Raw genomic sequence first — 23,510 nt, 5'->3', positions numbered from 1 at the left:
TAAATCAGAGTTATTCAGAATTTAGGGAAATCTATGTTGGTCCTTCATCAAGACCTTTTCAAGTTCAATGAACATTGCCATCAGATTTCCCAATTAAGAGAAAAATGGCATTGTCTTCAATCTTAGTCTACATTACTTGGGAAACTTTATTTTACTACTTTACAGTGCTAATTGAATCCAAATTATACAATTTACTACTAGATCCTTAATCTCTCCAAACTGCATCATTTGATTAGAAGAAAAACATTCTACATTCACATGATAACTAAGAAAAATGCTTGATCTGTCAAGGGAGGCCACTGAGGAGAAATACAGCATAGGCTCCCACCAGTGACTTATTATTCCAGGATGGAAAATGTATGAAGATACTTACGCAAAAGTAATGACTGTGAAATCCAACCAATTCCATGGATCTCGCAGAAATGTGAAATCTTCTAAACAAAAGCCCCTTGCGAGTATTTTTATAAGTGATTCAAAAGTATAAATTCCTGTAAAGGTGTACCTGAGAGGAAATTGCCAAGTCCACATTAAAGAACTAGTAGGTAATTGACATGTACCTGTCTTAAAGGAAACTTAACAAACAAAAATCAGAATCTTCAATGTGGGTCTGTACTAGTCTCCCTATGATGTAAGCTTAGGAAGAGTTTAAGGCAAAAGAAATATTACATTCTGAAAGACATTCTCATTGACTCTAAGTAAGTAAGTATTGTATTTGCTACATTAACTAATTTGAAGGCCCAAATAATATGGTTCCATATGATGATATTACCTGAAATACACTGGCTTTCAGTCTGATTTAAGTAAATCGGTATTAACCTCCAACTTAATGTAGCATTGTGTTTAATAAAACATGTATCATTAAGAGCCATGAAATATAGACTAATAACACAGAAAGATGATAGCCAGGGCGCTTGGGTGGCTCAACTGGTTAACCTCTGGATTTCAGCTTAGGTCATGATCTCAGGGTTATGAAATCGATCCCCTTGTCAGGCTCACTGGGGAGTATGCTTAAGGATTCTCTCTCCCTCTGCCCCTCCCCCACTTCCACTCTCTAAAATATATAAGTAAATCTTAAACGAAAAAAAAAAAAGAAAAAAAAAGAAAAGAAAGGTTATAGCCATGAGAAAAAGAACATACAAATTAGGTATAACTTTTATCACTGGATATTAGTAATTACTGATAATATTCAAAAGTCTATGAGACTCACAAAGAAGATAAAGGGTTACAAACATTGGCAAACAGGTGCAGTAATTTCAGCTAATGAGTGAGCCACTGCAAGCTTCGCCCTATGGGAAATTAGTGGTTGAAATGATCCTGAATCACTGTTTAAACTTGTCTGGCTTAGAGTAGCTAGTATGATTTGCTAAAGAAAGTGACAGCGTCTCAAGATAGTAAATTTGAAATGTAAGGGATGACAATATTGAAAAACATTTTTCATTTTCTACTTACTCCACATTCTTTGTCCAGTCTGGAGGGTTACTCATGGTCATAAATACACAGTTGGTGAGAATAGTGCACATAATGAGCACATTGAATAAAGTAGAAGAGTATTGTCAAGGAAGACAAAATACAGTGGAAAAAATCTCACTTTTATGCCCCACCATGCCTTTTACACCATGAAGCTTAGAATTTTTATGCCCTTATGATTTTATTCTTGAGTCCACCTTTTCCATTTCTGTAATTCAACAGCCACATATTTAGGCCATGTCAGGCCAAGCCCTCAAATATTCTGAGGCCATTTAGGTATTTCTTAATAATTGAATACAAAGAGATAGGCTCACTGGTAAATAATTTATCAATTTAAGTTTTTTTTTCAAAGATTTTATTTATTTATTTGACAGAGAGAGAGATCACAAGTAGGCAGAGAGGCAGGCAGAGAGAGAGGAGGAAGCAGGCTCCCTGCGGAGCAGAGAACCCGATGCGGGGCTCGATCCCAGGACCCCGAGATCATGACCCAAGCCGAAGGCAGCGGCTTAATCCACTGAGCCACCCAGGTGCCCCTATCAATTTAAGTTTTTTAAAGGACAGATTTACCTCAACAACCGAACTGCGAGTTCAGCATGTCTGTAAACTATGACAAAAACTCTACAAAAGAATTTAAGTGATTACTTAAATGCATTATAATTCCATTCTAAGGATCATTCTGGCAAAATGTTTTTAATATGGTCCTTTCTATATGGAGTGTATAATATACAGTAATTGCTCATAAAATTTTGAATAGTATGAAAAGATGGCGGTATTAGTGATGGCATTTCTTGGGTTTATAACTGTGGCAAAATTATTTACTAATGTACTTAAAACTTGGTTCAATTCACTATAAAAGTGAGAAAAAAATAACCATTTCACAAGATTGCTGTGAAGATCGAATTAGTTAAAATAAACAAAAGCTCCTGCACTTCATGTGCCTGGCAAAGAAAAGATGCTCAATAAATTGCCTTCCTAATTTCCTGAATCATAGAGAACATTCCTTATAACAAACATCTGGTTGTGTCACTGTTTCTTACTTTGGCTTTATAGACACAGCCAATGCCCTTCACTTTCCTTTATACTGAAAAACAACAAAAACGGAGAAAATATTTGGTAGTCAGATAATGAAAAATGGCTTTCATAGTTAAGAAAAAGCACAAGAAAGATTCAGTTGCAATTATGTAAAATGACAATCTTTATCAATGTAAACTTAGACACAATGATAAAAATCCCAGAAATTGAGTAGGTGCTGTTCAAAGCCCTTCTTACTCTTAATTTTTGTTATAAATTTTCACATTACTTGCACAAAACAAAATAGTAACATGATTTTAAGTACCGTCAACTAGGACAGTGAGTAGCCAGTGTTGCATTAATCTATACTGGAAGTTTCTTTGCACCTGCAACTGCCGTTAGTCAAAGCCACAATTCATTTTTCATTTTTGCTAACAAATGGCATATTTGTTATTGATATAAGGTACATGCTTAATTCTCAACTTGTTCAAATGCATCCACATTAAAAATGGTCCTAAGTGAATGACATAGATCAGCCATGTGAGGGCACTAGAACCTAGAGAACACTTTAGAAAAACAGAATTTCAAAGAAGAAACACCTACTTTTCCTCAATTGTTAGAAATAAATAAAAAGATAAAATGTAAAATGGTTTGCTATTAGTATATAAAACTACATCTTCCATGTCTGCTAGCTTGCTAGGTCCCACTCGAGAAAACAACACCTTTCAGCAGACTGGCACGATTCTAAATTCATAGTTCTGAACTTGGCCAATCCTCTACACTGAAGAGTCCTGTAATCCTTAGCACCATCTCTGCCCTCTGTAAAGGCAATTCCATTCTCCAGTCTCCTCTGACCTCCAAACCTCTTCCTCTTTCCCTCCTCACCTGAAGCTGATGTCCTATTACCTACTTCACTCAGAGAACAGTATTGGATCTCTATTTCCAACTCCCAAGCTGATAAACTTCTCTCTTCTCTCTTTTTTCTTTTATCTTTATTATCTCCCACCCTAGTGGGAGTCAGATTATTAAAATGGCTTTCATAGTTAAGAAAAAGCACAAGAAAGATTCAGTTGCAATTATGTAAAATGACAATCTTTATCAATGTAAACTTAGACACAATGATAAAAATCCCAGAAATTGAGTAGGTGCTGTTCATAGCCCTTCTTACTCTTAATTTTTTGTTAAAATTAAGAGTTATATTGAAGTTCCCACCAGGAACTTCAATATAAACTGGCTTAAGCCTCTCTTGTCTTCGGGGAGGGCACACTTTCTTGTAATCCCGAATTCTCTTAAAGTATTTACAGTCCTAACTTTTCTCCATTTCACAGCCAAACTTCTTGAAAGAGCCATTTATCTCTTTTCTTCTTCATGTATCCAGCACATCCTCAGGTTACTAGATTTTTTTCCTAAAGATGGCATACACTTCATGTTTTGTCACTAAACGAAAGGGCAATTTTGTTCTTACTTGACTTGCTCTCTCAGCAGAATTCTGCAAGGAAAATTCTTCCCTCTTTCCTTAAGTTTTCTTCTCTTCCCTTTATTGAAATCACAATTCTCTGGTTTCCTCTTGCCTTATGGGCAACAATTTTTTGCATCCTTGGAAATGTTGCAATTGCCTTTTGAAAAGGAGATGGGTTTTTTCAGCCACTTCTCCCCTCTCTTGCTATATTCATCCTAGCAGAGTTCATCAACAAACATAGGTTCAAGTGTCATTTATGTACCCACCATCTCAACTACTTCTCTCTAGGTCAGATGCCTCTTCTGAACTCTACACAGTCAAGTGTTCAAATGGCATCTGTACTATGTGTCTCACTGATACTTCAAAATCATTTAAAAGATTCTGAGTTCTCTTTTTAAAGATTTTATTTACTTACTTAACAGAGAGAGAGAGACAGCAAGAGAGGGAACACAAGCAGGGGGAAGTGAGAGAGGTAGAAGTAGGCTTCCCACTGAGCAGGGAGCCTGATGTGGGCCTGATCCCAGGACCCTGGGATCATAACCTGAGCCAAAGGCAGCCAGCCGCTTAATGGCTGAGCCACCCAGGTGCCCCAAGACTGAGTTCTAAAACTGAAGTAAAATCTTTTCATCCCACCCTTCCCATCTCCCCCATTCCTTCTCTTCACGCTGCCCCCATACTGCTCCTTTGACATTATAGAATGTCCCAGGATCTAGCCAGGAACCTAGAAGCAATCCTGGGTTTTTCTCTCTCCCTAAACCTCTAAACCCAATTTAGCACCAAATACTGTTAATTCTATCTGCTGTCACTGGATTCGGTGTACTTTTGCATCCCCACATCACTACATAGTCCCTGCCACCAAGTATAACTGAGATTATTGCAGTTTCCTCCAAACTGGTCTTTCCGAATCCATGCTAAGTTCTTTACAATACATTCTGCATACTGTACTAAAATGACTTGCATAAATGTAATTCAGATGATTTCAATAATTGTCCACTATTCTTAAGATGATGATCAAATGTCTTAACACAGTCTAGATTCCAGAAAGTCTGAACCCTGTCTACTCCCCTAGTTTTGCACACTTTACTTTTTTTTTTGTATTGCTCACTCTTAATTGCACTCTCCCATGATGCCAAAATTGTTTTAGATCATCTAATGAAATATTCTCTTTCTCAGATAAGGGTCTTTGCAAATGCCACCTCTTCTCCCTGGAAATGCTCTATACCACACTATAGCCAACTCATACTTGTTCTTTAGTACTTATTTTGAAAAAGATTTCTGGTAGAAAGTTACTTGCCATAATACCTCACCTGCTTAGGTCTACCAGTTATATAACCCCATAGCATCTTATATTATTCTTCCAATGACTAATTTTAATGCTGATCTTTTCTTCTACTAGACTGTCAACTTCGTGGGGACAGACACCACGTCTATAATGTTCATCACTAAATCCTGGCCATTTTGCACAGTCAGTTGACAACTGAATGAAATAAATTTTGCAACCCATTTGTTACTAAATGGAATAAAATTTTTCCTTTTTAATGATTTCTGATGAGGTATTGATATGATATGGGATAAAAATACAGCATGAAATTTGTCTTCATGTATACTGAGTACACAAGTTTCTATACTTTGTTTTTCGTAAGGGAGTACCAAGGCAAACATAGGTGGAAATTAATAGCCTCATGGGATTTATGTCACATGATGATCTGAGTCATGGTTTTATGGCCCTTAAGAAGTATTTATTCTTTATAATGGTAGAATGTAATTATATATAATGAAGTAAAATAAAAATTTCAGTATTATTAAACAACAGAAAGAATGATTATTGTCCCATAAGTCACAATTAATAAAGCAATTGTGCTCATACAGGAGTTTTCCACATTGCATGACTATCCTTTCAATAATTTAAAAATACACATAAGGGCGCCTTGGTGCCTCAGTGGGTTAAACCCCTGCCTTCGGCTCAGGTCATGATCCCAGGGTCCTGGGATCAAGCCCCACATCGGACTCTCTGCTCATCAGGGAGCCTCCTCTCTCTGTGCCTGCCTCTCTGCCTACTTGTGATCTCTGTCAAATAAGTAAATAAAATCTTAAAAAAAATACACTTAAGTTAAAGATCCTGACAGGCACTCAGGAAAGGAAAGCAAAATTAGTTTGCTTTTAAAACAAAAAAGATAACTAGAGGTAGGTTTTCTGCTTTTGATTTAATAGGTATCTCCAAATAGGGTGTGTATTAGAATTCATCAACTTTTAGAGATCACTGTGGATTAATTTTATCAGTCACATACTTCTAAAATTCCTGGAATTTAGTGAGTAACTTTTTATAGGATTTCAGATAATCATGATAAATATACAGATATTAAAAAAAATGTAGGAATGAATTTTGTTTTGATGATAACACACGTTAAAAAAGTATAGAAACTCCACGTCAAGGCAGATTTCAAGGGGGCAAGAACCAGTAATAAAATGTGTAAATCCTACATTATTTTCTGAATATAAGGGCCAAGACATCAACAAAGTATATTTTTCAAAAGAATAATGTATCCCAGAACAATATTTCCTTAAGAGTCTTTGTATATAAAATATAATAGAGGCAGACTAACCTTAAATAATTTCAGGGGAAAAATGATCCTTTTAATCTATTAATTTGTTTATACCAGGTAAAATATGTTAACCTTTGATTGATACTGCTGGTTGGCAAACCTAAAATATTTTCGGTGTGTATATGGTGAAAAGAAATTCAAGTTTATACTGAATATGGTTCATGTACCCTTTGACATGAAATCTGAATATTTAAAATACTACCCCTAGGTCTGTGAAGATAAGATGGAGCAACAGGAGCTGTATCACACTGAAGGACAGACCAGATGAATCCTTTACCAACCACAGGGGTTTGAGCAAGTTGCTTAATTCTTGGATGTTCAATTTTCTTACGTAAATACAGTACTAATGCTTTCCTTAGAGAATACAGTGATTTTTATTACTATTAATCACATGCTTATTGAATATAAAATGTAGGGCATTTCTTTATTATTCTTAAAGAAGGGGAGGTCATTGTTTATGAATCTGTTCAGGGACTTTGTAATGTTATATAATATCCAGAGATGTTTCAGGGGAATTTTTAACTCTAAACTAGAGGGAGAAAACAGTTTAATGTTAGAGTTTTGTTTTGTTTTCTTAACATAAAAATAGAAAATTCAAAGCAGAGTAGGACAGGCCTCTTTCTACATATCAGTGCATATTTCTAAGCTAGCAGAAATATTAACTAAATGTCACATATATACTTTTAACTCTTGAGTTGTTTCATTCTATGATTAACCATCTTTCTTAACCATGTGATAATGCATGATAACTTTTGAGCATTAAAAGCAGGGGAGGGCGCCTGGGTGGCTCAGTTGGTTAAGCAACTGCCTTCGGCTCAGGTCATGATCCCAGAGTCCCAGGATCAAGTCCTGCATGGGGCTTGCAGCTCCATGGGGAGTCTGCTTCTCCCTCTGACCTTCTCTCCTCTCATGCTCTCTCTCAAATAAATAAATAAAATATTTTTAAACTAAAAGCAGGGGAAATGGAAATCGTAAGTTGTTCCCCTCCTCTCCTACAGGCCTATATAGTTCTTTGCAGGAAAAACTGTAACTTTTTTAAAATTATTATTTCTATGTGGATACTGGATAATTTTGGAATGAGCTAAAAAGCTTACTTCTTATTTAATGAATTAGTAAGTTGAAGCCACTGAAAATAACCTTTGGAATTCATATAGCCAGCAATATTGGCAATACACCTAGTACATTATATCTGAGAGTTTTCTTCTCTCGGGAGGAAAATGCAAAGAGCACTAGGCTGAGAATGAGAAGACCTGGTCTGAAGTTTTAACTCTGTCACTGATACAAAATGTAGCCTTAGAAAGGGAGTAAATACTTCTGGGACCTAAATAAATCATCTGCAAAATGAGAAGGTTGCACAATCACATTATGTTTTAGTCACTTAAAGCATCAAACTCTGGTGGCATATAAACATTTTCTTGGGATAGTGAAGCCAGGAGAAAATGGTGATTTATACAGAATTCTTTGTGGAATTCCTTAACAGTATGAGAGCTTTCCTTTACTAATTTTGTAGCAGTTGCTGCTAGAATTGTACCTACTACAACCAAAAACAGCTATCATAGCAACCATTTATCAAGTACCTACTAGGTGTTAGTCATGATGCCAGGTACTTCGCATACATTTTATTATTATTAATGTATAAATTTTGACTCCAGTTTCATAGGTGGAGAAACTGAGATTCAAAACAGTTTTAATAACCTGGCCCAATGTCATAGAGCAATAGGTAAATCTCAGAGGTGGGTCTGAATCCAGGTTTTCTGATACCAAAAGCTGTTTTTCATTTTTCTATTCTGTGTGAATGACAGGCAGTCTGAACTAGTTGTGTTACTTGGGGTGTCACAGATCTTTGTTATAAATACCATTTAAATACCATTTAATAAATACCATTTAAATACCATTTAATAAATACCATTTAAATACTGATGTCTTCTGAAATTTTATCCCCAGCCCTACCTACGCTTTCCTGAACTCCAGACTTCTATTTCCATCCAAGTACTCAGCTCCTCCCCTGAATGTCTAACAGCCATCTCAAAAACACATCCAAATCTAATAATTGCTCAGAAAATCCCGTTGGCTCTTCTGCAAAACACATATAAATTTGATGCTCTTTTGCCACCCTCACTGTTTCTACCATAGTCCAAGCCACCAGCATCTGTTGTCTTCAAAATGGAAGGAGGCTCCCAGTCAATCTTCTCCCAAACTCTCCCTCCATGCAGTCTATTCTCCACCCAGCACCCAGAGTGGTATTTATAAAATATGAGTCAGGTTATGATATTCTTCTGCAGGAAATCCTTCAATCATCACTCCGCATCTCATTCAGCCCGACTTTGGTGTCCTTATCGTGGCCTACAACTGCAGCCCTGCCTTCTGCTCTCACTGACCTCATATCCCACTACACCCTGCCTTCCCCACTCCACCCCATCTCTCTGGACTCCTTGCTGATTCTCCTTGCTGACCACACCAGTTGTACATCTATCTTTATACTTTGCCTTCACATTTGCTATTCTCCTTACACTTAACTTTTCCCTAGATTTCCATGTCTCACTCCCTTCCGATCTCTACTCAGATGGTATCTTTTTAGAGAGGACTTCTCTGATCGAAAATAGTACCTTGCCATTCTTCTCTTTTTACACAGTTTTATTTTTCTTAATAGCTCTTATCATGGGTTGGCATATGATTTTTCTCATCTTTCTCCTCTCAAACACACACATATACTGACCATAACTGCATGAAAGCAGGAACTCTGTTATGCTCAGTGTTGCTTCGCAATGTCTAGAACATCTGCCATATATTAGGAACTTCATAAATATTTGCAAACAAAAGCAAAATAAGGTAGAATATGCATATTAATCTAAAATAATAAAAACTGACATGAAACACATTTAAAACTCTGATAAGAAATTTTAGGAATATGGATCATTTTTAAGTTGTTTACAATCTAGAAAATATAACCATATTTTATTTAACTAGCAAAACAAGATATTAGGCATATCAAAAGCATTTTCAGCTTTCAAAATACATGCTGGCACAAATATAGTAAGCAGAAGTATAAGTTCTCATTCTGCCAAAGTCAAGAAACAAAGCTAATTTGATATTCAACAGCTCCTAATGAAGATAACAGCTCTTTAAGAGATGAGACAGGATTTTTTTTTAGAAATAGAGATATTAGTCTAGGCCTAAAATACAAATTTCTTTATTGTGAATGGGCATTTTCTGGTTTATAAATTAATGATAATAAATATACAATGACCTCTTAACTGTGTCCCAACCCACCATCATCATCTCCAAGCATTTTAACTTTAGAGCAAAAGGCATGTGCTTGAAGTCAGAAAACCAAGATTTGAGCATAGGGTTTATGCTGGGAAGAATAAAAGACAAAATCACTAGCAGAATCACTTACAAACCCTACAGTATTACACCCATCCAAGTTTACTATGCTCTTCCATCAAATATGCCACTATTCAAAAGACAAAGAATTTATTTATATCAGACTTTTGGTTCATTTGCTTTTTCTTTTATCTTTACTCCAAGACGAAATATCTGAAATATAATATTTTAATTAAGGAAATTAGAGATTTTTTTAAATCTACTTTTTTTCTGCACCGGAAGAAATTTGTGGCTTATCAGCCATTTGTAAGCATCTGTTCACTTTAGCAAATCTTAATAGATTTACCTGACTGCCTTCATATAACTCACATTACAGCAGGTCTCCAAACAATTCTGCCCCTTGAAGATTTTCTTTCTTCTGGGAAGCAAGTGAAAACTCTCAAATTCAAGTCGTCTAATTCCCAGAGAGCACCATAAACTATGTCTTTAATGCCTGGATGTTATGATCAAAACTTCTAAAACTGTCCTTGTCCTCTACCAGTAGGAGTCTCTTTTCACACAGGGTCTTAAATTAGGACTCATAGGTCCCCTAACTTCCTAGGATTTTCTGGAGTAAGATCATGGCTTTCATGACACTTTCGAAAAAATACATGATCTCCACACAAAAGGTTTAAAATAAAAGCTGTTTTTTTCTTTAATATTAGGCTTTCTTAATTCCATCCCATCACTCAGATTCAGGACAAAATAGTTTTTTTTCTGACCTATTCAGCCCTCCCACTTTGTTACTCGTTTCACATCTGATTTTCTAACCTCTGACTCAGTAGTCACTTATTTTTCAATGCATACTCTCCTAGTTATCTACTCTTAATAGAGCACTGGACATAAGTCTGAGTTTTTACAGAATTTCATATAAAAATAAAGTTTACATAAAGGGTGTATAGTTATCTGATAATAAAATAAATAATTTATGGAAAGATTTATTTAGTGCAAAGATTACAAATACCCAAAACACAGTAATAGACCAAATTTATAATCCAGGAGACCCAAATCTAAATCTCAACTTTATTATTCATTTCTAATGCCAACTTAAAAACCTTTATGCCCCAAACCATTGGGCTCTCTTTCTTGAAAAATAGAAATAATGAAATGTTATTCCTTTAGATAATTCAAAAAATTATTAAACTTAAAGCATAAAAGAAATAACAAATTAAAATACGCTGATGTCTATGCAAAGAACACAGGGAGGAAAAGAAACAAATTAGATGTTGAAGGGAGACTGAATTCTAAAATGTCATGTCTCTGAAAACATCATTTACACTGCCTGGCAAGTCTGGGGAAGTGATTTACAGCCCCTCCACCCAGAACTGAAATGAGTTCCCTATACCAAGCTTATCCCATATCCTGAATTCCTCACTTTATCTAATTCAAATATTTTCTTGGACTACTGCAGAAAGTAGGCTTTTACACCAAAAGTCTCACCATGTCATGGAATCCCTGGCCTGATCATGTCATGGAATCCCAGGCAATGACCCTTTCTAAAGAAGAAACAACATTAAAAGTTGCCTTGAGACTCTGCTTAGATTACAGTTCCCCCTTCAGGAACCTTACCTCTGGTTCCTGATGCATAACAATCTTCATCCCAAGATTTAAGTGTTCTTCCTGTAAATGCCCCTGCCTGGCAAGACCCCAGTCTTCCAAACCTTGGCTTCCTTGGTTTTCCCAGGGCTGGCTGTCAGTCAGACCACTGTCTTTTACCTAAAATAAAATCTCTCATTCACAACTACTCTATTTAACTTCTAGGAGTAAATCAGATTACCATCTCCCACCAAGGTGTCATCAATCTCACTTCCAGGATGTTGCTACTTCAATAAGGAGAATGAAGAATAAAATGAGGATGTATAAGGTTGACAGACAATAAGCCTTTGGAGAAAGCCAGTTGTAGCAGAATCTTTGACTTGAATAAAACACAGGAACAACTGAGAAAGAGAGAGAGAGAAAGAAAGAAAGGGAGGGCGAAGAAATGAAAAGAAAAGAAAAGAAAAAAGAAGAAGGAAGGAAGGCAGGAAAGAAGGAAAGAAGGAAGGGAAAGAGAAGAGAAAATAGAAAATCAGTGCGATGCTGGTGGGGAAAAAAATTAGAGAGATATCTGAAAGGCTAGAATGTATACAATCACAACTGTAAGCATTTACTAACTCAAAGCTTTCAAATAAAAAACAGAAGGTAGTACAACTCAGATCAAAAAGATATAAAATTGTGCAATTCAGATCATTTACATATTTTCCAAATGTGAAAGCAGTAAGGAAAATTAGCTCATGGAGTTCACCCATTGCAAAACATTGTAAAATATGAAGATGCGTAAAAGGAGGACTTGGCAACATAGTCAATATTAATGAAGTCTTAGATGTAGCAGCAATTTAGAAGGAAGCAGAAGAGGACAGAAGAAAGGAAGAAGCAGTGAGTCAGGAAGAGAGGAACAACTACAAGATGAGGAAAAGAGGTTCACTTACCTATGATCCCATTTGCAATATGCGAACAGTTGAGTAAGAGGAATGAAAAAAAGGAGCATGTAACATTGCCAAGCACATAATTTTTTTAAAAATTTCCAGATCAATGATTCAGTCAAAGAACAAAATCTTAACAAGCAACTATTTGAAAAAAGGATATGAATGTACCAAAATCTTAATAGCTAATTTTCTAATAGGGTTGAAGGGAGTTAAAATGTACAGGGCAGGGGTGGCACTGAATCGAGAGATTGCTTTCCCTTTATTCAATACTATAAATGTCTGAAAAAGAAAACACAACACATGAAACAGAATTTAGGATCTTAATATTAAAATTAAGAACATTTTAAGAGAAAGGTAAGATCATCATTTAAAATTTTGCCTTACAAAATACTATAGTAATACACTAATTACCAACACACAACATGATGATAGGTGTTTTTTCTTTCTGTGCACCATTAACTTTCCTAAATTTGGTTAAGTGACATGAGGATTTAAAGGAGAAAAAAAAAAAACTTGTAGTAATTGCTGTAGGAATTCTTAGCACCTTTTATCAAGCTTTGAAATCAGTATTTTAAAACTATATTTGTAATACACAAAAGCATAAAAATGAGGTTTTGATTACTTCTTCATTTTGACAAAAAATTTTCATGAGAACTTCAGAGTTTTCCACGTGTGTTTTTGGATGAGCTGCTTTTGGGAGGGAGTACTTAAGTCACCTATTATTATTTCTTCTGCAGAGAGCTGTGGAAAGGGCAAAGTGTATGGCAGGAAGGCATAATCCTGCGGCCAATTAAAGGAACTTATACAAAGGATTTTAAATATTACTTCTGGAAATATAACTCTTGTTTTCACTTTCTGCTTCATCACACTGTAAGGTGAATGGACTTTTGCCCTTCCCCAGTTACCCAACTGCATCATGCCTCCTCAGCTCTGTTCATTTTGGGAATGTAGGCTCAAATGAGTACTTCCAAGTACTTGTAGGATAATGGATCCATTATATGCTCAAGCCAACCCAGCATCCTAGTGATGCTTCAGACAAAGGGGAGGAGGCACACCATTCTTCACCAGACAACTGTGGGACTAGTCCAGAACCAATTAGGAAGTAGGGCAAGTAAAGACAACTTCACTAAAAACTCACTTTCTTATTGATATAGTATGGGTCCAGGTCCTCCAAAGGCTCTGACACCATCTCTGGAGGAATGTCTCCATAAATAAATGGAAGAGATTTCCCTGCTTCCAAGTCACTATTTGGCTTTGGGCCATTTTCATCATCCTCATCCTTACGCTCTTGTTTGGGTCTCTTAGCTTTCTCTTCTGCAATGCGTTGTTCAATAGCAGCAAGGGATTCCCTGGTAAAGAAGCGGAAGCTGTCAGGTCCTGGTGGTACCAGCACTGACTGTGCCATCTTTTCATCCTGCTCCTTTAATCACTGTTTAGCTCCTTGTATAAAAAAGTGCTATGGAAACAAGAGAGAGAGAGAAGGAGAGAGAGAGAGAAGCAATGGTCATTAGGATAAAAGGTAACTGTGGCAATTGCATGATACTGAGATAAAATATATAAACCAAGCTATCTGCAATATTTTATTAAGGAAGCTGTATTCAGGGGATTCTCGGGCATGCATTCATTTGCTTGCATGGAGATCTGTCTTTCACATTCAGTAGATGTCTATGAGGTAATCTAGTCTCCCACTCCCAAAATGTTTTAAGTGAAAATATCCAAATTCGGAGCACAGAAATGGAGGATACTGGTTTGTGCTTGCTGTTTCACTTGTGTGACTATTTTGGCAGCCATCTTTTTCAGCATCCTTTCTGAAAAAAATATCAGAGATCCAAAACAAGAGATGAACAATCACCCAAAATTATAGAACCTGGGCTATGCAAGGATCTTGCATGTACCTCTACATTTTGTTCCATGTTCCTTTTGGCCTACTTTTCCCCCTTTAATAGCTTATTCAAAATCAACGCACCTGGTAAAGAGCTCTGGAAATCCTGAAATGCCAGGCTATGGAAACATAGGTAGATACTGCTTGAAAGCAAGGGAGCAGGAAGGAGCGGGGGATGCCCGATTGCATTTGGAACTGCTCGGAAGCTGCACAGGAAGGGATCCAGCTCCTGCCAAACTGGGCAGGAAGTCATCCACGTCAGAGGTCTGGATCTTGGACCCCCCTGGCTTAGCAACCTGCTGCTACCTAGTATAATTGCTTCTTAAATTAACAAATTTGCAGTACTTAGTAAACACTGTAGAATTAGTTCATTTTCTCAAATAGTGTCCATTTCATAAACATCTAAATAGCAAATTTAGACTTGAAAAAATAACAAGTTTAAGATAGTTTATCTTTTAAACAAACTCCTATTTTGTTGGTCTTTGCCATGACATAGAGGCTTACTGTATTCTAATTATATTTCACCGGACTAACAAATATAACTTCACAGAGCACACCAATCATTCCAAATGTTACCTCTGAACCAGCTGCAAGAGTTTCTATGATTTTTGAAACCATACAACCAAAACATTAACTCCTGAATGCCATCTGTATATAATTCTTCTTTTTAAAATATCAATCCATTTTAACTCCCATCCTACAGGAATGAGAATTGCCATTTAATTATACAAAGTGCATTTTCAAAGAGTAAATGCATCATTTCTGTAGCATATGCTAGATCAAACAGGGAAATTTAAAATAACATAAGCTACTCTACCGTTTCTACATTTTTTCTGAAGTAGACTAGGACCTTTCAGCCACTAGCTAGCAGGCTGCCCTCTCAGTATCACACTGCCTCCAAAACATCCCTCATTTACCTCACCCATCCCGAGAGACCCTCATGCCTCGACAGAAATAGGCATGAAGAAGGTCCATGCATACTCCATGGAGGAAACTGCCATGCCTGGATGCTCTAATAAAAGAGACATGCTAAAACATGCAGCCAGCAGCTTCAAAATGAAAGTGGTCCTCTGCAGATTCCCCCAAGGATTCTACTGTATAGGTAGAGAAGCATCACAGAGAATAAGCATAATAAGAATATTAAAACATTACCCCTGCGGAATCTTTTACACCCAGAGTTTGGGATTGATAAGCTGGCACCAAGAAGACTGCAGCTAAAATTCCATCATTCTTTTTTTCTTTTTTTCATTTTTTTTTTTTTTTTTTTAAATTCTCCTTCAAAGACCACACCTAACTTCCTGTAAAAGGATTCTGGTAACTGAAGTAAGAACAGGCATTTCCTGTTTGGGGACTACAAAATGGCGTTATTATAACTACCACTAGAGGGCGGGGGAACTGTGAAGAGAAGCCGCTCACAGTGTACGTACACAGAGCCCTGTGTTTGAAGCCGCCCAAAGCTTTCACTAATGGAGCTCTGATTTTTTCACAGGCTTTTCTTAGAACAAAACACTAAGACTTTGCTGATTTCAATCATTAATTCTGCTAACAGATTAAGCTTCTGATCACGCTTTTTATTTGCTAAGCCAGAAGTCAAATAATTCAAAGTGAAAAAGGAAAATAAATACTGACTGTTAAAAATAAAAACATAAAAAAGCAATTATACTAGTGAAAGTCTTACATACAGAGGAATTTAACATTAGCCTCAGCCCCAAAGTATCTGAAATCCAATAAAGTGCTCTGCTAATTCAACAGAGATGGTCTTTGTGCTACACAAATAAACTTTCTCTAGAAATAAAATAACCCTGATGAGACACCAATCTTATTTTAACTCTGATTTTAGTGGCTGAAAAGCAGCCAGAAGAAAACTGAAAATCCAGTGAAATCCTAAGTGCCAGTCTTTCAATTGATGATAAAGTGATGATTGGAGGACTTATGTGCCAGTCACTGAGTGGGCTAGCATGACTGTATGCGCCATATCATTTCATCCTCCCCACAATTTAATCAAATAAACACTTTCATGATCCTGATTTAAAAACTGAAGAAAGGACATACGTATTACGATCTTAGTCATCTAAAATCATACACGTAGGATTCAAACTGAAAGTCTGACACCAAAAATCTGTGAACTTTATTCAGTCATAAACACTTGCTCATGCAACTAAAGCCTGAAATAAAGATTAAATAAATACCAGGCAGTGGTACCAATTATGATCAATATATTTTGCATACTTTCTAGCTTCATCATTTTCATAGAAAATGTATTTGTTGGAACTGAGCATACAGAAGATCCAGTAAAAAAAAAATTTAATCACTCTAGCAGGCCTCTTTTGGTTATAAGAGACAAAAGAATGACTCACACTGGCTTGAGAAAGAAGAAAGAAAGAAAAAAGAGAGAGGGAAGGAGGGAGGAAAGGAGGGAAGAAATAAGAAAAGAAAAGAAGGAAGAAAAGAGGGAGAGAGGGAGGAAGGAAAGAAGGGAAGAAAGAGAAAGTGGGAGGGAGGGAGAGAAGGAAGAAAGGAGAGGAAGGAAGGATGGAAGGAAAAGGAAGTTCATTAGTTCAAGGTTTATTTTTTCTAGGGCTAGGTTTAGGCATGGGATGATTCTGGAACACAGATGACATTACCAGCATCTAGTTATGCTTTGACTTCAGTGGTGTTAACTTTTCTAGAGATTCATTCCTTATTGTAATAAGGTGCTGTATAGCAGCTCCCAACCTCCCAGACTTAAATCCAATAGGAATAAACACTCAGAAAAACTCTCATTGCATTTCACTGGCTCCAGCTGGGTTACATACCCATCCCTTAAGTAATCACTCAGTCCTAGGTAATGCCGTCCTTTGTGCTTTGATTGACCTCCCCGAAAGCAAATGCCTCACCCTTGAAACTAGAAGGAAACCTTCCTTGAAACCTATGAACAGTCAGGATTGTGGCAGTGGTCTAGGAATATCCCTCAAAAGCAAAGTTGGAATACTATCACTGGACAAGAGGTGGATAGATGCTTGTCAACAAAAATGGGGGGAGGGCACGTTTTGCATGGAGCACTGGGTGTTGTGCAAAAAGAATGAATACTGTTACGCTGAAAAAATAAATAAAATGGAAAAAAAAACAAAAAAAAAACAAAAACGGTAAAGTGTGTACTCTGGTCACATACTGGTCATATTTGTGGTGTCTCAATACTTGGTAATATTATTAATGTCAGAAGATCTATCTATACAATATATATACACACATATAAATACATATATATACACATATGTATAAATAGATTTCTGATGAAAATGATAAAGCTAGAAAATATGCTATATATGTATGCTAGAAAATATGCTGTATACATTTATATAGCGTATTTTCTGGTTTTACCATTTTCATTAGAAAAAAATATATCTTCTATGTATACCATCCTAAAGACTTAGAAACCAGACAAGATAGTTAGAAGATTCTTTCCCCAAAATAAGTTGTCCTACTGTAATCGTATATTCCACAAATCTCTATGATGAGCATTAGCTTCATTTATCAAATGAATACATGAATATTTTGGTCTCACTTTACAAATGTGCTTAATAATAGGCTTTTGTATAATAAGATTCTAATTCAAAAAAATAAATTAAGGAGTAAAACAATTACAAAGTGATTTGGCAAATGTATCTTTTGGGGGAGGTTAACCATAATAACACATACTGCACTATTTTTGTCAGGCACTATTTTGAGAACTATTTAAAAGCACATAACTCATAACAACCTGATGAAATAGATGTTGTGATTATCCCCATTTAAAACACGAGGAAACTGAGGCACCAAAAGATTAAATAGTTTGCAACATGCATCAAGTTTTCAAAGCTGGAAATAGTAGAGTCAGAATCTGAACCATGCTTTTTGGTCACAGAATCCATGTGCCTAACCATTATGCAATGTTTCTTCAGTCTTTTCCAGGAGCCACTTGCTCTCAGGAATGCCAAGGGAATGTGTAGTTTCTTTGACATCATATTAGTTGTAGGGTTGTAGGGTCACCCATTTTTGTCCCAGTGATCCTAGCTAGTGACTGTGTCCCAGGATATTTAAAAGGGTGAACAGAAAATGTTTTACCAAAACACCCAAGATATATGAAGCGCAACATGTGAATATTTTTTCCATTTCAAAAATACTTTTATGCAATATAGATTTGAAATAAGAATCATAGTCTCTTATCTCTGATTTCCCAGGATGAAGTTTTCAGAAGGCTTGCACATTAGCTTTTCTTCTATTTGTTCTTGTTAACACCAAACTGACATTTTAGGAGATTGCTAAACGGCACGTTACATGAAGCTTTTAAACTTCATTCAGTTGCATTACTTTACAGAAAGGTGATTTTATGTTACAACTTTTAAAGCCAGACATTATATTTGGAAGACTCATAAGTAATTGGAAAGGCACACAATATTATCTTAAGTAGTCAGAAAGGAATGAATATTATGAACTAATTTCTAAATTCTGATAACATTTTTTGCCTTTCAATCCCATCATTTAAAAATTTTTCTCACTTATAAAAGAGGAACATTAATTTTCTAAATTAAAATATAAAAGAAGCCATGTTATTATATATGATGACATCTACAAATATAAAAGTTATCATGAAAGATAGAGGAATTATAAAATAAAGATATATAGTAAAAATAGCATATGACTCTAATTTCTTTCCACAAAGATTCACTTTATAATAATTACTGTAAGGTTCAACTTATACTGAAAAAAAATTGGCTTACTTAATCTCACAGACAAGGAAATAATTATATAATAGTTTATGTTATAATTAATGATTGTGGATAAGTGCTCAAAAACTTGAGGATTTTTACTCAAGAAAGCTGAGAGAGACTAAGAAATGTCTTTCTGAAAGTTATCTTTTAATCCTATTTTATAACTAATTTTTAGTTTTCTTCATTACATTAGAATAATGCTGGAAACATAAATTAAGAAAAGACTTGCTAAATGTTATCTGAGGATTTATTTTTGGATTTTCTAGTTTACTTAATCCATAGATTTCAATTTATTTTTTCAGAAACTTTCTTATTGTCACTTACTGTGTTTTTACATCTTTCTCTCTTTAACTTGATCCACTCACTGATTTCTGTAACTAACAATTTCCATAAAAGGGAGAAAGTTCTGAACAAATAGATTTACATGTTTTCCCATTATAGATTGGGAACAGAACATAATGGAAAATGAAAGGCATAGGCTTAGTAGATACTATTTGGATAAATCATCATTTTTCTTTCAATTCTAGGGTTAGTTCCAATATATAGTTCCAAAAACTCATTTTCTGTATTTTCTGTTCATACTATAATTGTTGAACAATATCCTTCATTTCTTTAAAGACTGTTATATTTTTTAAATTTATTTATTTATTTGAGAGAGAGAGAGTGAGAGTGACAGAGCATGAGAAGTCAGCGGGAGAAGTAGACTACTTGCTCAGCAGGGAGCCTGATGTGGGACGCAGACCCAGGACTCCAGATCATGACCTGAGCTGAAGGCAGTCGCTTAACCAACTGAGCCACCCAGGCGCCCTGTTGTATTTTTAAACATTATTTTTTTCTTTAACAGATATGCACACCAATATTTTCATAATCATGATGATCCCTGGGAAATACTATTCAGTGTAGTAAATAATCATTTTACATCCAACTTTTCTGGGGAAAAATAAGTTATGTATAATGACATATGCCTATATCTTTATGCAGGTATTTTTATTCTACTGCAGATAGTCTGGCAACATTGCTGTACATCCTATTTTAATCTTAAGATATATTAAGTGCATGTTAGTAGACTATCCATGAACTACCTCAACCCTTCCTAAGTGATTTGTCAGTTGGAAGGCCACCTCTACTCTGATTACATATTCATTTATTTTGATGGCTAAATTATGTTAGAATCACAGAATTCCAATTCTGAATTTAATAGGCAAGGAAGAAAATTTCCCAAGTCATGGTCCTCTCCAAAAAGTGAAAAATTTTTCCAAATGCTAGAATATTTCCAGCTCAGTTTTCTTCATTCCTTCCATTTCATTGAGGACCTCTACCTGTAACTTGGGCCCTCAGCTCTAACCCTCTTCAGTGGGGGAGAAAAAAGGGCAGTCTCTAAACTCCTCAGTGGGGTAGTGGATCTAATGTCCAGGCATCATCCCAGGAGAGAACAAGTAGGCAAAGCCAGGAGCAGAAGGTCTTTGAAATGAAAAACAATGCTCAAAAAATAGCTACATTCCAAAATATCCTTGATACAAAATTTGTGCATGCGTGTATGTATGTATATGTGTGTTCCTCAGAGAGACAGAGAGAGAACTAGATATGAGAGAAGATGAGACCATAAGAGACCACAGATTTGTGTCTTCATTTCATGTTCACGTGATTTAAATTCTGACGCTCTACTTGATTCTTGATATTAGTTATCTCATTTAATCCTTGTGATATTTTGTAAGGGAAGTAATGCTGTTGACATTTTTCTAATGTGGTGGTGATCTGGGCATATGGAGGCTGTAATGAGGCACTGCCAACAGAGGCAGCATTTAAACTCACATGTGTCTGATTTCAAATTCTAAATATGCTTCATCATTCCATTTTTGGAGAAATGTACCATTGATACACCAACTGAGAAGGGTAACGTGAAATATGCCTGATTTTTTAAGTCACCGGATCCCTTTCTATACCTGAGATATTGTCACGATACCATAAGCTCGCTGCTATTAAACTGGTGACCTAAAATATAACTGGGTTCCCCTTATAATCATGTTATTGTGGGGTTATCTTGACTTCTGCTAGAATAAGACTAAAGTTCTCTGAACCTTAATATTCTCATCTGTAGGAATCAAGGCTCATTTTAAGTTTTATGAAATAAATTTATAAGAAAAAACTAAGCACTATGCCTAGGACATAGTAGATGCTAATTAAATGCTGATTTCTTTTTTCAGAGACACCTTAGTGATGTTTGTCAGTTCTACTTTTTATTAAAGTTATCCATGTAAAACTTATCTCCCCTATTATCTCATATTTCTTATCTTAACCCATCTCTTTTTGTGGTTTTTCCACAATGTCCAGCATACCTCATTATCTGAGATAAATCATCCAGTAAATCATTGGTGAATTAACAGTTGTACTCCTATATTATTCAGAAGCTTTCTTGTCTTTTCACTCAGTACACTCTCACCAGTATATATGTATGTGTCATGACACCTGCCTAATTCCAGGTCTCCAGTTTTGTTTCTTTCAGTTACACAGGGCCGTGTTAAGTGACTCTATAAATTTACGGCCACTCTACTGTTTGAGCTTACTTTACCTTTCTTAAAGTCAGACTACTTAACAAAAGTCAGACTACTCTCCCTGCCGCCTCTCCTCTCCTCTCCACTACACACACACACACACACACACACACACACACACACACTATATCCATACACCTGTGCACACAGGCACATATATACACACATATGCTTGTTTCTGCCTTGGTAGCTTATTTCACCAGGCCAGACAGTTCAACAATCATTTATTTGCCAGTCTTTCCGTTTTTCAGGTGAAATTGTTCGGAAAAATTCTCTTTAAGAGATCTCTCTTTTTTTTTTCTGAATTTCCTTTATATGTAAGTAGGGAGTGCCATTTTTTCTTAATGCATTCCTATACATACATTTTTCTTTGCTTTAGTTCACTCCCCAAACTACTACTAAGTCAATTTAATGAAAGTATAACCTTGTATTTGTCACCCTCATCCAAGAATCTTCAAATATTCTCCATTACCATTCATAGAAAGTACAAATTCCTCTCCCCGACGTTTAAAGAACGCACCAAATTTCCTTCCCAGTCTTATTACCTGTCAACCTCTACTAGCACTTTATGGTAAAGAAGAACTAATTTGCTCAAGTTTTCCTAAACTTGCACCCTGATCTCTGTGTTTTTACTTCCAAGTTGCTGCTTATGTTGTTTTCACTACCTAAAATTCACAATTCAACCTGACAAGACAATATCAGTTTTAAATCTCAAATGTTACATTTCCCATGAATATTTCTACATCCTTTCAGCTGGGTATGGCCTTTCACTTTTTCAAACTCAACAGCACTTGCTTCTCACACACTATTTGTCATATTTATGTAACTACCTTGAGGTAAGGCTATGATATACTCCCTTTGTGACCCTTTAAGTACATAAAGCAATACCGTGCACAAAGCAGATACTCAATAAAAGAACTAGATAACAGAAAATTTCAAAGAGACACAGTTTTAAACAAGCTGTCATGTTGCAGGGGGCCTAGATGTGCAAAAGGCTCTTCTGACTCTAGAGGACAGATTGAAGACAAATAGGAATGTTATAGGAGAAAAAAACTTATTTAATAAAAATAATAATGTTCAAATTCTTAGACTTGCCTTAAACAAAGTGACTATTTTTTAACAAGAAATAATTCTCAATTACCAGAAATAGTCAAGCAAATGCTATAGAAAGCATGCCTGTCTGGGCTAATAATTGAAATGTAGAATAGCAAAATACTTCCAACCTCCAGATTATATGATTACCTAAAAAAGAGAGAGAGACAGAGAGACAGAGAGAGCACATCAAATTATCTCTCACTAAGGGAAGAAAAATGAAGACAGAATTTAATTAATTATTAAGGGTTTTTTTTAAACCTAAATTCTGGATTAGAGATAATTCAACATCCAGATGTTCACGGAACATGTTATCTCCCTTAGCAGTGGCTGCTCCTGCTTGGCTCTGGGCCCCACGAGGGCAGGGAGCCTGTCTGGGCTTGCTAACCCTCCTCCAGTCTCCTGTGCCCATTGCATCATGTGGTTTCTCTATACATACATATATGGTACTAAATTAAAAATGAGACCTAACTTGCATTTGTTTTACTAGATCAAAAGAGGTCAAAGAGAGGACATAGTAAAAAAAGATCATACGGATAAAATCTGTTGTTTTAAAAATATGATTAATTACTGTTTCTTAGACCACAGTAAGAAGACACTGAAGAGCAGTTCTTCCTGCCTTTTCAGAATCAAGAAAGAATCTATTTGTCTTTGTTACTTTCACATTGCAAACAATATATTTTCAGCAGATATGTCAAAACATGTGTCCAGAAACATGTCTTCCTTTTTAAGTTAGTTACCTTGGACGTGCAGGCACTTAAGCCAAAGGTGCTATGGCTTTAAATAGTTTTGGATTTCCTTCTTTTGGCATTTGACACTATCTTTTTCAGAAGCTAATTTACAGTTCTTTTTTCTTAGCCAATCAGCTACACCTGATTTATGGTGT

General features: G+C 35.9%; 1 protein-coding gene across 4 annotated transcripts in view; it reads right to left on the bottom strand.

Moving 5' to 3' along the window:
• LOC123950930 (sodium channel protein type 2 subunit alpha) overlaps positions 1-23,510 on the bottom strand; it is a 147,575-nt gene that overhangs the window by 72,676 nt on the left and 51,389 nt on the right. For 2 of the 4 annotated variants that reach the window (XM_046019434.1, XM_046019431.1), the window contains exons 2-5: positions 13,507-13,824; positions 12,529-12,647; positions 1,450-1,539; positions 374-502 (exon numbers count right to left, since the gene is read on the bottom strand). In XM_046019434.1, the coding sequence (XP_045875390.1) occupies positions 374-502; positions 1,450-1,539; positions 12,529-12,647; positions 13,507-13,773 (605 nt within the window). In that variant the 5' untranslated portion in view covers positions 13,774-13,824. Of the gene's footprint in view, positions 1-373; positions 503-1,449; positions 1,540-12,528; positions 12,648-13,506; positions 13,825-14,334; positions 14,420-15,402; positions 15,476-23,510 lie in introns of those variants that run through there. The other 2 variants (XM_046019432.1, XM_046019433.1) reach the window with 2 other exon arrangements.

This window comes from Meles meles, chromosome 9, assembly GCF_922984935.1.
Source record: "Meles meles chromosome 9, mMelMel3.1 paternal haplotype, whole genome shotgun sequence".
NCBI classification, from domain to species: Eukaryota; Metazoa; Chordata; class Mammalia; order Carnivora; family Mustelidae; genus Meles; species Meles meles.
This window is presented reverse-complemented; position numbering and strand designations above follow the sequence as displayed.